General features: G+C 43.1%; 1 protein-coding gene across 3 annotated transcripts in view; it reads right to left on the reverse strand.

The window, feature by feature from the left end:
* WDR64 (WD repeat domain 64) overlaps window positions 1–6676 on the reverse strand; it is a 115567-nt gene extending 108891 nt beyond the window's left edge. For all 3 annotated transcript variants that reach the window (XR_011535314.1, XM_070602319.1, XM_070602317.1), the window contains exons 1-2: window positions 6290–6676; window positions 3190–3320 (exon numbers count right to left, since the gene is read on the reverse strand). Coding sequence is in view for 2 of the 3 variants with exons in the window: in XM_070602319.1 (XP_070458420.1) it covers window positions 3190–3320; window positions 6290–6434 (276 nt within the window). In the remaining variant the exon portion in view is untranslated. The remainder of the gene's footprint in view (window positions 1–3189; window positions 3321–6289) is intronic.
* Window positions 6677–16546: the final 9870 nt, after the last annotated feature.

Consider the following 16546-nt stretch of genomic DNA (forward strand, 5'->3'; position numbering starts at 1 on the left):
TGTCTCCTCCGAGATGGTCTCCTTTTTCCCTCATGTCTTCTCTCTACCTCTCCCTTTCTACTGACCTTTCCTGTCAGCGTGTCCAAATCTCTCCCATCTTACAAACAAAAATACAGCAAACCTTCCAAAGTTGATTATAGATGATAATACTTAGTCCTTCCAAAGTCGATTGTAGCTAACAATCCTTAGTCCTTTTCTTGCCTCTCTCTTCTCCAGTTTCCTCCTCTAAGTGTTGCACCTCCTTCCATTGCTGTTGAATTTGAATTCCTCTTATGGGCACATTTTGGCTTTTGTTGGTTGTAACAGCAGACACATACTTTTTTTTTTTTTTTGAGGAAGATTAGCCCTGAGCTAACTACTGCCAGTCCTCCTCTTTTTGCTGAGGAAGCCTGGCCCTGAGCTAACATCGTGCCCATCTTCCTCTACTTTATACGTTGGACGCCTACCACAGCATGGCGTGCCAAGTGGTGCCATGTCCGCACCCCGGATCCAAACCAGTGAACCCCGGGCCGCCAAGAAGCGGAACCTGCGAACTTAACCGCTGCGCCACCGGGCCGGCCCGACACATACTTTTTGAACTTTGACACCATGCCCTCTGTATTAGTTTTCTATTGTGACTGAAACAAATTATCACAACATAGTGACTTAACACCCATTTATTAGCTCACAGTCCCATAGGCTAGAAGTCCAAAATGGGTCTCATTGGGCTGAAATCAAAATGTCAGTAGAGACGTGGTTTTTGCTGAAGACTTGAGGAAGAATCTTCTTCCAAGTCATTCAGGTTGTTGGCCTGAGGCCCCCGTTTCGTTCTGATTGTCACTGAGGCTGCCTTTAGCTTCCAGAGGCCTCTCTGCAGCCCTAGTCCATGGGCCCGTACATCTCAGCACCAGCAATGGTGCTTCAAACCCCCCTCATGCTTGGAATCTCTCTTCTGCCTTCCTTTTCTGTTTTTAAGGTCTCGTGTGATACACTGGGTGCAGGTAATCCGGGATAATCTCCTTATTTCAAGGTCAGTTGATTAGTAACCTCAATTGCATCTGCAAAGTCCCTTCACAGCACGACCTACATTAGTGCTTGACTGAATAACCAGGGCACAGGAATCTCGGGAGTGGGGACACCTTTAGAATCCTATCACATCCTCATTTTATAAGTGCAATTCAGTACAATTTCAACTATTCGTGCAAAATACAACCAAAAACTGATGAATATTAGCAGCCAATTTAACCTCAGATGATAGTGTGAAAAAGTAGTTTTCAGGTAATAATGTGAAATGGTATGGGGCTGATGATCATTTCTGTGCTAATCAATTCCGCTGTTTCTTAGGGGTGGAGAACTCCCCACCATGTGTGTTGTCCTATATGAATTTGAAATAATGTCCTATGTGTCTATGATACCCATATTCAAAAAGCAGTTTACAGTCATTTAACTTGATTTGTAATTTTGGTGTAAGTTTTATGGAGGTAATGACAGCGTATTTGTTAAGTGTCTGAGAAGAGATGTGGGAAGAAATCCTGGAGTGTCCTATGCGAGGCAATATTGGGTGCTTTAGACTTGGGCATGGATCCAAATCCCCATTCTACTGCCTAATACTCATAGGACCTCAGGCAAGTTCCTTAGTTTCATCTGCAAGACAAGGATAATCAATAATAACCCCAGCCCTATGCCTTGGTCTGAGGATTAAATGAGGAAGTGCATGGTTAGAGTACTAAGTAATTAGGAAGGTTAGGAAGTATGTAGATTGCCCCAAGTGCCAGGTAGGAATTCAATCAATGTCAACATCTGAGTAAATATAATTCTCAATTTTTCAAGGGTCAATACAGGAAACAGAGCTCAGGTATCCTCTTTGTTAGTTCAAATTGTCCACCAGACATCTTTGCTGCCTGCCCAGACAGCGCGTCAGCCGTGCACATAAGTGTATCAGTCAGCCATCAGTCATGTTATGTACTTTAGAGTCACTCTACACGGAGGTAGGTGCCATCATGTAGAACATCTGCTCTTATGGAAAGAGAAATTTTGCTGTTTTTACTCGTAATAACACAATATTACAATGCTTGCCGTAAATAATTTCAAAAGGATACTAAAAACATCAAATTACTGAAATTTCTTGAGGAATAATTTAAGAGATAATATACCAGATAAACTCCTTCAGAAGAGACAAAGTTTTACATTTCAAAAGGAAATGTTTCAATCAAATAACGTTTTTAAAGAAAATATCTCCTTCCCCAGGGTAGGCTGTAACCTCAAGGATCTCAAATTTCTTTTTCAACAGTTTAAATTTCAGTCTAGTAATTATATGCATGACATGCTTGGAGTATTTTATGACTATTAATGATGCATTAGTATACTAATTTTCTTTGAACTATCTTATTTAAAGGACTTGCTCCATACTTCGTGATTCATTTTTTTTTTCTGGTTACATAAGGAACACACATTCAGGGCAGAACATTTGGAGAGAATGAAGAGCTGGTAAAAGAAAATAAAAACCTGTATGCAACTTATATTTTAACCCACCTTGGAACAGATAACTTTTAAGTCATTTTAATTACCCTGCATGCAGGTGTGCAATTTTTTAAGTTGTAAGCTACCTCAAGTCCTTTTAGCATAGGAACAATCTGGTTTATTGACAAATCTAGAGTGTGGTCTTCTGTGAGTTTAAAGTAGGATAAAAGCCCTTCCTCTCTACTTTACCGTCGTCCACAGATCACTGAACAAACAAACACACTCCTATGTGTTCTTCCAAGAACATCAGAATGATATCTAAGGAGTCAATACTGTGCTATTCATAAAATGACTCAGGAAATGTAAGAGGTAGTCAGCTGTAGCCTTTTTCTTCTCTTTTGTTAAGAATTTGGATACACTGAAATTTGTGTATATTGACACTGTTGAAAAGGAATAATTCATGGAGAATATAATGAAGGCCATTAATATCTTAGTTGTTGTTAATGGCATGTGTAGTTCTTCCAATTGGCGGCTTGGTCTAAACGTATTTAAAAGTTACTCATTAATAATACAGTTAAACATCCGTTTGGTTTATTCTATGGGCAGCGGCCATGTCTTCCTGGGTGTAGGCATTTAAACATGCCACCATATTGTGGGTTTAACCTCTGTAGGCGTAACACTTTAATTATTTATTCTAAATAAAGAAAAATAATGCATGGATTTCATATTATAAACATGAAAAGTGACTACCTCACACCAGTCTATAGAGGCATCGAGGTTGTTGCAGAGTTTCCTGTAAAAGCATTTCGCATCTTGATTCTTCACTTCTGGACCGAAGAGTTCCTGTACTGTCGCATAAAACTTGTCATAATCAATTGCATCTGCATTGTAACAAAGTACAAGAACGTTGTCATAAAATTCCAAGAACTATATTGTCTTTTTTCAGCTGTTTTTTCTATTCGCTAGTCTATTGTATGGTTTCAACCTATAAAAACCAGATTCTTTTGCATTTTAAAGATCTTTTCACTGGAAACATAACTAGGTCCTTGGCTTAAATATTACTTAGTCAAAAGTAAGTATTTTACTTTGGTGTTTAGTACCTCCTCGATAGCTTTTGTTTCCACTATTTTAGGAGTTTTGCTCAGGAACACAAAGATAAGAAAATGAATGACCTCTTTCCTATTGTGAAAAGTTTTATTGATCAGGGGTATCTGCCAGAGTTCACCTTGAGTGGAAGTTTAGAAGTGACAAAGAGCAAGTCTCGATTGGTTCTTCGACATTATGTAAACACACACACACACACGCAAAAACACACCATTGATAAATATTAATTTTGCCAAATTTGGTGATTCACTGGAGTATGACCAAGGGCAAGAAGGAGTTAGACACAAAAATGCATTGAGCATCTGTTATGTCTCAGAACAGAGCTAGACACTGGACTTGGAATGGAAAACTAGATAGACAACATCCATCCTTCAGGGAATTTACATAATAGTGGGAAAAACAGAAAATCAACAAGTGAGCAAACAAAGGAAATATTTACAGATTGTGACACGCAAGACTAGTTCCTAGAGACATATTAGGTGAGAAGGGCATGGGGGGACTTTCTGGGACACTAAATGTTGTCTTGATCTGGTTGGGAGCTACCAGGTATGTTTACTAAGGTCAAAATTTATCAAGCTATATACTTAAGATTAGTGCACTTTATGGGCTTTACTGTATGTATGTCGTACCTTAGTAACAAAGAAAAAGCATTAAATCTAGAGTGAGGTAAGTGTTGGGAAGAAAACCAATAGGGAGGCGTGACAGAACCATCTGGTGGTGGTGGGTGGAGGTGGACCTCTGGGAAGTTCTATCTAAGGACCTGGGTAAAAATATTAAGTTGAGACCTGATAAGCAAAAAGGAGTCAGCCATGTGTAAAGCTAGACAAGAGTGTTTTAGGCAGAGGCTGACAAACCAAAAGACGCTGAGGCGGGAAACAGTACGGCATGTTCTGGAAGGTCCGTGAGTATGGAGTGTAGAGAGGACAGGGAGAATGCAGTGAGGTGAGATCAGAGGTGAAGGAGGCTGAGCTAGAGTCAGAAATTTGTATTCTAAGCATGATGCTAAGCCATCGCTGGAGGCTTTTATGCAGGAAAATGACAAGAGTTGACTTAAAAAATTTTTTGAAAGCACACTGGCTGCTGTGAGGAGATTTAAGAGAGAAAACTATATATCAGTGAGGGTCTAGTGCCTTAGCCCAGGTTTCAGATGCTGGAGGCTTGGGCCAGGGTGATACAGAGGGTGGTCGTGCATCCTAGGCTGCCAAGGAAAGTCTCATTTATGCCTATTTTCTCAGCTTAGTTATTAATAACAACCCGTTTCACTCTTGAGTGTCCTCAGTTGGATGACAAGTGATATGGCAGCCAAGACAGAGCGCTTGAGATGGTGAGATATGGTTGGAAGTAGAATTGCAAAGACTCACTAACGGATTGGAAGTGGTTGGGGCAGAAGTGGTGAGTGAAGGACAGGCAGGACTCTAGAGCAGTGGTTCTTATCCAGGGGAGATTTTGCCCTCCCTTTCCCACAGAGTTGGCAATGTCTGCAGACATTTATGATTGTTATAACTAGGGGAGGCAGTGCTACTGGCTTCTGGTGGGTAGAGGCCAGAGATGCTGCTGAACATCCTATAATGCACAGAATAGCCCTCCACACATACACACACACACACACACACACACACACACACACACATACAGAACAAAGAATTATTCAGCCCCAAATGTCAGTAGTGCCAAAGTTGAGAAACCTTGTTCTAGAATGACACTCAGGTTTCTGGTCTTCAAACTCAGCAGATGTTGGTACTATCTACCAAAACAAGGGAGGGCCATGATTCTTGGGGAAAATCAAGTATTCCATATTGGTCACATTAAGTTTGAAACTTCTCTGAGATCTCCAAATAGCTTATGTGTTTTAAATTCACACCAACCAGTATAGGACATGTGTCTCATTCTAAATGCTGCTGGGTGAGGATGATAAGACTCTCCTTCCCGGGATGATTTAATTCTATCAGGTCATTGACAAGAAGATTTCAGAGCAATAATGCAGAGATGAATTCCTGCAGTGTACTTAATATCATTTTTGAGGTAGACAACTGTCCATTAGAAACATTCTCTTTAGTGCTTAGCTTCTTGCCTATGGTGACAAGTAGACCCTATTTTCCAGAATTTGTGAATGAATATGAATGCATGCCAGTATTAGCAGTCTGTTGAAAGTTAAGATCGCATTTTCCCCTTCTCAGACTTTTAGGTCAGTCCTTCTGTTGTAGAAGGTAACTTATCTAGCAGTACTCAGTTTTTATCAAATATGTAAATACACAGAGAGACAGAGACAGAAACAGAGAATATATATATTTTATAGATATATCAAGATATATATTTTATAGTATATTACACTTTAGTATAGTATACGTGTATATATACATATATTGCTCTGCTTATGAAAGTCTTTATGGTCTCATGATACCCTTAAGAGATGGCAGTTGGCTCACGTGGCTTGTTAATGGTCACTATGCACTACTGAGAGTCCCAGGTCAACCAGGGGGCCATCCCATGGTATATCCCACAGAAGAACCCTTAGATATCATTTAATCCAACCCTCTAATTTTACATTTGAGACAACTGTGGTTCAGCAAAGTGAAAGAAGCTTCTCCAAGTCCACTTGGCTGAGTAAAGACAGAGTCAGATCGAGGACTCAGGCCCTCATTCAGCATCTCTGCTATTAAGCTCTGTTGCTTCTCTCATGGCTTAAAACATTTCCCAGTTCCAACCATCAGACCCAGCTGGACTTCCCTGTAATCACTGAACTTACCTTCCTTTTGGATAAACAAGCCTGCTCTTTCATCTCTTTTTTGGGCCGCTACACGTTCAGCCAATTTTTCAAACTCCTTCAAGGCTGCCCTGAAACTGCTAATCTGAAGTGCGATGTTCAAATGCTTTTCCTCCCTGCTATCCATAGGGACAGAGGGAATCTTTTATTTCTGTACAGAAATGATAGCACAAATTTGCCAACTTGGAAAACCTTCTAGTTGTTACGGTGCCTCCTTGCTGTCTCAGTTTTTGCCCTGGGTCTCATGCCGTTGAGTTAAAATCCCATATTGCAGACAGGAGTAGGAGTTGCCACTAGGATGGTAGCAGGGAGGAACGCTGACTTATGTCTAGAGTATTGCATGTGGGCAAACATTTCAGTAAAAATCCTGACCTCATAATGTTAGCAGTGTCCTTCACATGGTCCCCATTGCATCATAATATCTCTGTAACATCCTCCTTCCTTCATGAGGAGGGGACTGAGATCTCTTTCCCTACAAATTGTGTGTGTGTGTAGGAGGTATGTGGGTGGGTGTGGGTGTGTGTACACTGCCAGAGAGGGAAAAAGAATGGCTAAAGACCAAATGAGAAAACTGGGCATTACTTTCTCCCTCCTTCAACTCCTCTCGCCTCAACCTTTTGCCTTCCTCAGGATGCGGGGGAGAGTAAAATTCACATTCGTTCTCGCAGCTGTACTGCATATGGAAACGTGAACTTCTAAAGATGAAAAGGTATTTCAGCATCTGTCCCTTCTACCACAGATGAAGATATTTTTAGAGGTCATAGAGAATAAAAATGCCTCTTCCTTTATGCGTTGTCCTTCAATTAAAATAATAAAATGAGCCGGGGATGGGGAAGGGGTAGCTCCTGATTGAGAGGGCAGTTCTTCCACGTGTTATGAGTTGAACGAGAAGAGGTTTGTCTGCACACCTCCTTTCCCTTCATTGCAATCTCCAGTGCTCCAAACCCATTTAGCCCAACTGCTATTGAATCACATTTTCCAATATTCAGCTCTTTATGGGAAGGAGAGGTTGTCTCGTGTTTTATCAACAATTCGTTAACTGCCAATGGTTTAGGTGAGTCAGATGAGGTCCATCTTTAAAGACATCTGCAAACGCTTGCATTCAGAGGAGAAGTAGATGGCATTGCTGGGCACCTCCAGAACCGATACTGTCTCCTTGGTGTCCACCGCTGATGACTATGAGGAGAGCAAAGTAAGGTTTTCATATAGAAAAAAATCTCCTAACTAACTCCTTTTCTTTTCCCTTTAAACTTTCAAGGTACTGAGTAGCGACCTCTGAAAGACCACCTTTCACAATTCTAATGCGCACATTCTTATAGTCATCCATCCATTCATTCAGCAAATGTTTATTGAGCGTCTGCTTCCCGCCAGCTGCTGGTTCAGGCACTGAGGATACGGCAATGAACAAAACAGCTTCTTGAGCTTTCAATCTAAGGAGGAAGGCAAACAAGCAGATAACAGATCAGAAGGTGCTAAGTGCTGTGAAGAAAAAGGGAAAAGCTGTGTGCTAGGGATAAATCAAAGTAAAGGGATTAGGGAGCTCAGAGAAGTTCTCATTAATCGGAAGACATGTGGGCACAGAGCAGAGGGAAGTGAGGTAGCAAGCCACGTGGATAAAAGGAGGAAGGGTGTTCCAGGGAAGAGCAGACGTGAAGTCCTGAGATCAAAGTGTGCTTGACATATCTGAGAAAGAACAAAAAGGCCACGTGCCCGGGGTGATGCGGGATGGGGAAAGAGAGGTAGGAAGATAGGTCAGAGCATGGGGGGAGGGGGGGTGGGACCAGATCCTGTAGGACCTTATAGGTTGTTGTAAGGACTTCAGCTTTTCCCCTGAGTGAGATGGGAAGTGAGTAGAATAGTGATATGTTCTGACTTACATTTGAAAGAGTTTCCTCCAACTGCTTTATGGAGATAAACCAAAGGAGAGAAAGGTTAGAAGCAGGGAAACTAACTGGGGGGCAATTTCAATAATCCACATAAGAGATGAGAGTGGCCTAGACTATGATACCAGTGATGAAGATAGGGCTAAGTGGTCAGATTGGGGAAGGTAGATGTGACAGGATTTGCTAATGGATTAGATGGAGTGTGAGAGCAAAACAAGGATTGAGGATCTCTCCTGGATTCTGGCCCCGAGAAGCTGAAAGGATAGAGTTGTCATTTACTTCTTGGGAAGAAGTCGGTGGGAGGAACAGATTTTGGAAGGAGAATTAAGAGTTCAATTTGGGACATGCAAAGATGTCTATTAGATAAAGAATTGTGGGTGTCGAATAACCAGATGTGAGAGTCCAGGATTTGGGGGAGAGCTTGAGACTCATCAGCTTTAGGTGGTATTTAAAGCCATTGGACTGGACGAGATCATCTGAGATCAACATAGACGGAGAAGAAAGAAAGCTGAGGACCAAACCCTGAGCATGCCAGGCTCAGAGCTCAGAGTGATCAGGAAGAACCAGTGACAGAGATTAGTCTCTGCCTAGGAGTGGCCAGTGAGGTAGGAGGAGAGCCAACAGAAAGGAGTATCTCAGAAGCCAAGAGACGAAAGTGTTTTGAAAAGGAAGGAGGCTTTGGAGGGACAATCCATTTTATTCAAGAAAGAAATAAACCCAGTTTATTCAATAAAGAAATTGCATAGACAGAAAAAAGAAGGAGGGGAGACCAATAATTAAAAGGAACTTTACAGACACACCAACCAATCATGGAGTGTGTACTCTGTTTAGATCCTGACTCAACAACCAAACTGAAAAATAATTACAACATTTATGAGATAATTTGAAATTGGAACACTGACTAGATATTTGAAGATATTGAGAAATTACTGTTCAATATTTTAGATAGGATCATTATATTTTATGTTATACTGTTATTTATGTGATGTTACATTTTAGAGTTACATACGGAAACATTTACAGGTAAGCATTAAAATACAAAGGAACAGTAAACTGTGCCAAATACTGCTGATAGGCTACGCAAGGTGAGGAGCAAGGGTTAACCATTGGAAGGTGGACTATGGTGACCTTGAGAGGAGCTCTCTCAGTGAATGGCAGGAGGGGAAGGGGGATGTGGAGACAGTCAGTATAAACACATATTAACAGCAGCACCTTCTGTGAACATCTTAGAAGTGTGTGCTGGAGCAATTCACAGCTATGACGGCCATTTGTCGAGCTACAGGATACATTTGTACTTGTATTTGTGCAATTGCAAAAATGATAGAACCACCAATTTAAAGAACATTAAAAGAAATCACTCATGCTCCCATCACTCTTACAAACCTGTTGATTTTCTTCTAGGCCCAGGCCATATACTTTGATAATTTTATGCAGTTTCAATAGAACTATGCACATTGTTTAAATAGGAATGTATTATTTCATAAAAGTCCCCATGTGTCTAATATCCTTCATAAGTGCAATTTTTCTTTTTTCCTTTCCATCTATTTTTCTCACCAAATATTTTATTTTAGTAATTACTTTTTATATATAAGTGATTGTGAAAAGTGATTGATATAAAAATTCAGAAGCAAACACAATTCCAGCTATGTAAGGAAAGAAATAATATTGCCACTATTAGAGAAAGGCTGTGGGAAAAGAGACAGGTGGAATGGTTTCCTTGAGTTAGTTTATCTTCAGCATCTACGAGTCTTATCAGAGGCCAAGTGTGGAAGTCAGTGGCCAGGGCCACAACACAAGGCTCATAGATACGGGCCTATAATTAGGACTAAGATAGGTCCTCGGTGGGTCTGTGACAGGGCCCAGGCACCTGCCATGGGGCAGAAATCCTGTAAGGAGCAATAGGTGGCTCTGCATTTTCTGCTTCTGAGTTCACATGGCCAGCTCTTGTTCTCAGGATACGTCAGTGGAGATCTCCTCTGGGGTGAAATGACGGTTCTCAGCTGGCGCATGTGGCAGAGCACAGAGAGAAGGGCAGGTGTCCGAAGGGCATGATGCAGGCCAACCGGCTGCTGCTAAGAATCTGGGCCCTGCTCACCCAGGCATTTTCAGGATAAGAAGATGATGCAAGAGCAGAAGCATCTTGATAACATTCCTCACGTCTGTCTCAAGTCACATCCCTGCAGCCTGCCCCAATGCCTTATGTATACCAGGGTATAGCTGTCAGGCTGCTATCTCCCTTTGCCATCATTTTGGGAATTCCCTCATCCTCTCTCTTCTATTCTATGTCTTTCTTTTCCATAGTTTATTCCCTCATTTTGGTGGCACATATCTGGAAATAGTACCTGGAGGATAAATTTTTGATACCTTGCATGTCTGAAAATATCCTTAATCTTCTCTAGCATTTGATTGATATTTGGTTGAGCATAGAATTCTAGGTCAGAAATTGTTTTCTTTCAACATTTTGAAGGGATTATTCCACTGTCTTTTTGCTTCTAGTGTTGCTGTTATAAGAAGTCTATTTTGATCAGCTTCAAAAAGTTGCTGATTGTAAGCTATTCTGATTCCAGATCCTTTGTACATAACTTTTTATTTTTTCCCCTTCAAGAAGCGTATAAGTGCTCTCTTTGTCCACAGTATATCAAAATTTCACTATAGTGGATATTGATGTGGCTATTATATATATATACACACACATATACTAATCATAACTTCACTAACCAGTTCCTCTAAGAAATTGAATGTTTATTCTTCCCTGACTGCTTGGTTACCCAAACTCTACTTTTGAGAGCAAGGTTATAAATGAGATTTCATTTTTAAACCAATGGATGTATTTTGGGGGAGAGGAATGTGGACAGGTACACAAGTTGTACATTAAGCTGATTCCTGCATCTCCCACATCTGAGGAGCTGTATGCACAAGGAGAATCGAGATTCAGAACCTGAAGGCATTCCAGATTCTTTTTTAAAAGGTTCAATTATATTCACTAAATTACATTTCCTAAAGCAGGAAAAGATGCAGATATATAAATGGCTCTTCTGCTTCTCACCAGGGACCAAGGTTAGAGAGGCCAAGGAAGCATGCGTTCGAGCCCTTGGACGAGACTAAGGGCTGAAGTTCCCTCTCAGCTGCTAATGCAAGGCACAGGAGGCTGGTGGTTATCAGTGCTGCCAAGCAAGGATGGCAGATACAACCTGTCTCCATTCTCCCTTATCACCCCTTATACTTTACAAGGACTTTGTGGAATATAGGATTGTGATGTTTTAATGCTCCAGTGTAGGAAGATATTGAAATGGACTTCCTTCTGTCTTGGGTGAGGCTCCACAATGTGACTGACCTGAACACTCTCCCCATGTTAAAGGGCAGTGCTGCACAGCCCAGGCAGGAGGATGTGTGTCGGCACTGGGAAACCAGTTCTGCCTGTTCTCACCTTCAAACTACTTGGGAGAAGGCAGGTTCATTAGGATGTTGAGGAGACACTTAATGAGCACCTCCTTACAAAGAATTCTCAGAGTAGTCAAGGGGTCATGACTTTTCCCCACTTGTTTCCACTCTGTGGGGACTGAAGGGGCGAGACGGTGCTGGCCAGTTCTCCATAGCAGGCCATACCCAGAACTTGGTGGGGCAAGGATGCATACGTATTTGCAGAGGGCCAAGAGGCCAGACTATGAGCAGAGGAGCCAAACCAGGTCATCTTGGGAGGGACCCTGCTGGAGAAGACATCTGCAGGTCTAGAGGACCCTACCAGGGTCTGTCAGGGCGACCTAAGCAGCCAGCGGACAGAGGCACTGCCCTGTCAAGCGAGCTGTGGGAGAAAGATCTCCAGTGACCTCAGGTCCTCTAGAGAAGCAACAAATCACCCTTCAGCAGAAAAACACAGCATTTAAAATCTGCTGCAATCAGAGAGCACCAACACCAGATGACAACTTTACCAATCAAGGAAGATTTTTCCTCAAAATCCCAGAGCAGCATATAAAGGTAGGGGATCAAGGAAATGGGAGAAGCTAAACTTGTTGCCGCCTCCACATCTCCCCCATGGAAGTTCTCCAGGCCTGAAGTAGGCTCTATTTTGGAGGGTAGACAAGTGAGTTTTCCATGAGTTTTAGCATTTCAATATTACAATCTTCTGGAGCTTATATTAATCAAAAGTGACCAGACAGGCTTTGGGACCCAAGAAAATGTCATCGAGGGACAGTAAAGAACAGGTGGAAAGGAGACATTTGAAATGAGTAGGGGAGAGACTGTAGTTACGTTTTGCTTGCACCATAGTGAGTCCAGCTTGCTCAACAAACTGGCCACATCTGTTGACTTCTACTCTGAGAGATTGAGACACAGGCACAATTTGCATATGCTTTTTTACTGTGGTAAAATATACATAACATAAAATTTACCATCTTAACCATTTTAAGTGTACAATTCAGTGACAGTAAGTACATTCACAGTGTTGTGCGCCCATCGCCACTATCCATCTCCAGAACTTTTGCATCACCCCAGCTGAAGCTCTGTACCCATTAACCACAAACTCCCCGTTCTTCCCTCCCCCCAGCTCCTGGTAAGGGCTATTCTACTTTCTATCTCCATGAGTTTGCTTATTCTAGGTCCCTCCTATAACTGGGATCATATAATATTTGTCCTTTTGTGTCTGGCTTATTTCACTTAGCATAATGTTTTCAAGGCTCAGCCATGTTGTAGCGTGTATCAGTCCTTCATTCCTTTCTATGACTGAAGAACATTCCGCTGTATGTGTACAAAACATTTTGCTCATCCATTTATCTGTGGACGGACATTTGGGTTATTCCCACCTTTTGGTTATTATAAATAACGCTGCTCTGAACATTGGTGTACAAATACCTGTTCCAGTTCCTGTTTTCAATTCCTTTGAGTATATACCTAAGAGCAGAATTACTGGGTCAAATGATAATTCTGTGTTTAACTTTTTGAGGAACTGCCAAACTGTTTCCATAGTGGCTGCGCCATTTTACATTCCTGCCAGCAGTACACCAGGGTTCTAATTTCTCCAGATTCTTGCCAACACTTATTTTTCATTTTTTGTTTCTGTTTTTATCTTTTGATAATCCTGGTAGGTATGAAGTGGTATTTCATTGTGGTTTTGATTCGCATTTCCCTAATGACTAATGATGTTGGGCATCTTTTCATTTGCTTATTGGCCATTTGTGTATCTTTGTAGAAATGTCTATTCAAGTCCTTTGCCCATTTTTGAATTGGGTTGTTTGGGTTTTTTTGTTGTTATTGTTGAGTTGTAGTAGTTCTTTATATATTTTGGATATTAGTCCTTTATCAGATACACGGTTTGCAAATATTTTCATTTATTCTATGTGTTGTCTTTCACTTTTCATTCTCATGAAAGTGTCCTTTGATCCACAAAAATTTTTAATTTAATTTTGATGAAGTCCAATTTATCCATTTTTATTTATTATTATTTTTTTTTTGAGGAAGATTAGCCCTGAGCTAACTGCTGCCAGTCCTCCACTTTTTGCTGAGGAAGACTGGCCCTGAGCTAACATCCATGCCCATCTTCCTCTGCTTTATAGTGGGACGCCTGCCACAGCATGGCATGCCAAGCGGTGCCATGTCTGCACCCAGGATCCGAACCGGTGAACCCCGGGCCACTGAGAAACGGAATGTGCGTACTTAACTGCTACGCCACCGGGCCAGCCCCTATCCGTTTTCATTTTTATTGTCTATGCCTTTGGTGTCATATCTAAGAAATCACTACCAAATTCAGGGTCATGAAGATTTTCCCCTATGTTTTCTTCTAAGAGTTCTATAGTTTTAGTGCTTAAGTTTAGCTCTGATTTTTTTTTTTTTTAAAGATTGGCACCTGAGCTAACAATTGTTGCCAATCTTCTTTTTTTTCCTGCTTTTTCTCCCCAAATCTCCCGGCCACATTGTTGTATATTTTAGTTGTGAGTTCTTCCAGTTGTGGTATGTGGGACACCTCCTCAGCGATGAGCGATGCCATGTCCGTGCCAAGGATCCGAACTGGTGAAACCCTGGGCCACCAAAGAAGAGCGGGTGAACTTAACCACTCTGCCACAGGGCCAGTCCCAAACTTTGATCTTTTTTGCATTAATTTTTCTATAAGGTGTAAAAATAAGAGTCCAATTTTGTTCTTCTGCATGTGGAATTCCAGTTTTCCCAGCTCCATTTGTTGAAAAGACTGTCCTTTCCCCATTGAATGGTTTTGGCACTCTTGTTGAAAATCAACTGACCATCTGTGTGACGGTTTGTATCTTGACTCTGTCTTCTATTCCATTGGTCTATGTGTCTATCCTTATGCCAAGACTGCATTTCCTGTTTAAGTTGTGATATGTTGCTATCATCCTATCATTACGTAATTCTGAAGATGAACAGAAACACACATTATTGGGAAAATAAATCATATTGTGGTATCAGTGCCTGTTTCTGTCAAGTATAATAAATATCCTTAACAGTTCATAGTATTGTAAAAATAACTCTATCAAAATTCTTAAAAATTTGCTCAAAGCCTCTTATTCCTTTATTTCCTTACTGTTAGGATTCCTCTCGCATAGGTGTTGCGCTGGGCTTTACTCTGATAGAGGAAAAGCCAAAGGTCTTTTGCTAAAATAGCCAAGCTTCTGCATGATCTGGCCAGTCACTGCTCACCCATCTCTCTGCCCTCACTTCTTCATTCTCATTCTGCTCCAGTCATATTGGTACAACCACCCCAGGACATGTGTCCTATGCCTGCAGTCCTCGGTGATGCTGTCCATGACCACCGTGTACAAAATAGCATCCTCTGCCTTCCCTCCCGCACACCCTTTCTCTGCCTGATCCTTCTTTATGGCACTTATCAGCAACTGACACCCTCTGCTTGTACTTATTTATCATCTGCTCTCCCAAAACCACTAGAATTTGAGCTTTATGAGGGCAGGGACTCAGCCCCAAAGAGAGAAAGAATGAATGAATACTTCAGAAAAAACATCAGTGATTCCTTCTTTATTCATTCATTCAACCAATATTTATTGAGCATTTACTGTATACTAGGCACTATCTGAAAACACGGTGGACATTAAACATACAGAACTTGTTAAATGGTTGCATAAATCTAAAATATATAATTAAATGAGTTTTTTAAAGGAGTGGGTAGGTTAGTCTCAGAGATGTCAAGTCCAGATTGGAAGCGTGAAAGACAAACCAAGGTTTTGAGGGCAGAGCACTCTGCCCTTCGGCTATTGCTCAATGCACCAGGGCGGAGAGCTGACCCCGCCCTGCCTACCAGATTCTGTCTCCAGGGAAATCTGGAAGAGGGATTCATTGCAGCGACTCATTCTTTACTGGTGTTTTGAACAGAGGTGGGAGGGGTAAACAGTTGCCCTTCCACAAACACCGGCCACCAGTACCCAGGACAGCCTGCAGGTCTGGCTCAGGTCCTCCTGTGGGGCCTTTTTAGGGACTTTTCAGGGACAGAGGGACAGAGCCCTGGCAGAGCGTGATCACGTTCACAATCTATATTTGGCTTGTACTATATATTCATTGCTACTGGGGAAACGGCCACGTGGCAAATGTGTGCTGTTCTAAATAAAGCACCCACGTCTCTATACCTGCTAGATTTAGGTTGAAGCTTGAAGGCACGGCTTGGACAGTCACTGCCAGCGAAGGGCTTGGCGTACCTCAGTAACAGGATACTCCTACCACTTAGAGCGGGACAGAGGACACTATTGGCAGGCCTTGGGGTCCAGCCCGGGGCTTACATTAAGCGTGCGAGATGAGGGTGGCGCTGTAGGCTAGCAGAGGGTTGTTACAGCTTCCCGGTAAGGGGAGAAGCCTAGGGCGGGAGTCCCTCACCCAACCCTCCAGCCAGCACAGGGCAGGCGCAGGCGCTCAGGCTCCTTCAGGAGGGAGCGAAGGCTTAAGTGAGCCTTACCCTCCCGGCTCGCCCCAACGCGCGTGCACGCTCGCGGGCACTCGATGGGGCAGCGGTAGGGGGACCTGGCGAGCTGTTGGGGGAGGCAGTAGCACCGCCAGGGGTTGGGTTGGGGGAGCGGCGGGAGCGCGCACACCGGGAGGGTCGGGCAGCGCGGGCGCCCCGGGAGTCAGGGGCAGCGAGGAGGCGGGGCGGGCGGCGGGGCGGGGAGGCGGGGAGGCGGGGCGGGCGGGCGGCGCGAGGAGGCGGGGCGGGCGGGCGGCGGAGGAGGCGGGGCGGGCGGGCGGCGGAGGAGGCGGGGCGGCGGGCGGCGGGCGGCGGGCGGCGGGGAGGCGGGGCGGGCGGCGCAGGCCCGCGCGCACAATGGCCCGAGCGGGCGGCCGAGCCCGCGCCCCACCCAGTGCAGAGCGCGTCGCGGGCCGGGCGGGTGGCTGAGCGCCTGGCCGGGCC

Source organism: Equus przewalskii, chromosome 31 (genome assembly GCF_037783145.1).
Source record: "Equus przewalskii isolate Varuska chromosome 31, EquPr2, whole genome shotgun sequence".
In the NCBI taxonomy this organism is placed as follows: Eukaryota; Metazoa; Chordata; class Mammalia; order Perissodactyla; family Equidae; genus Equus; species Equus przewalskii.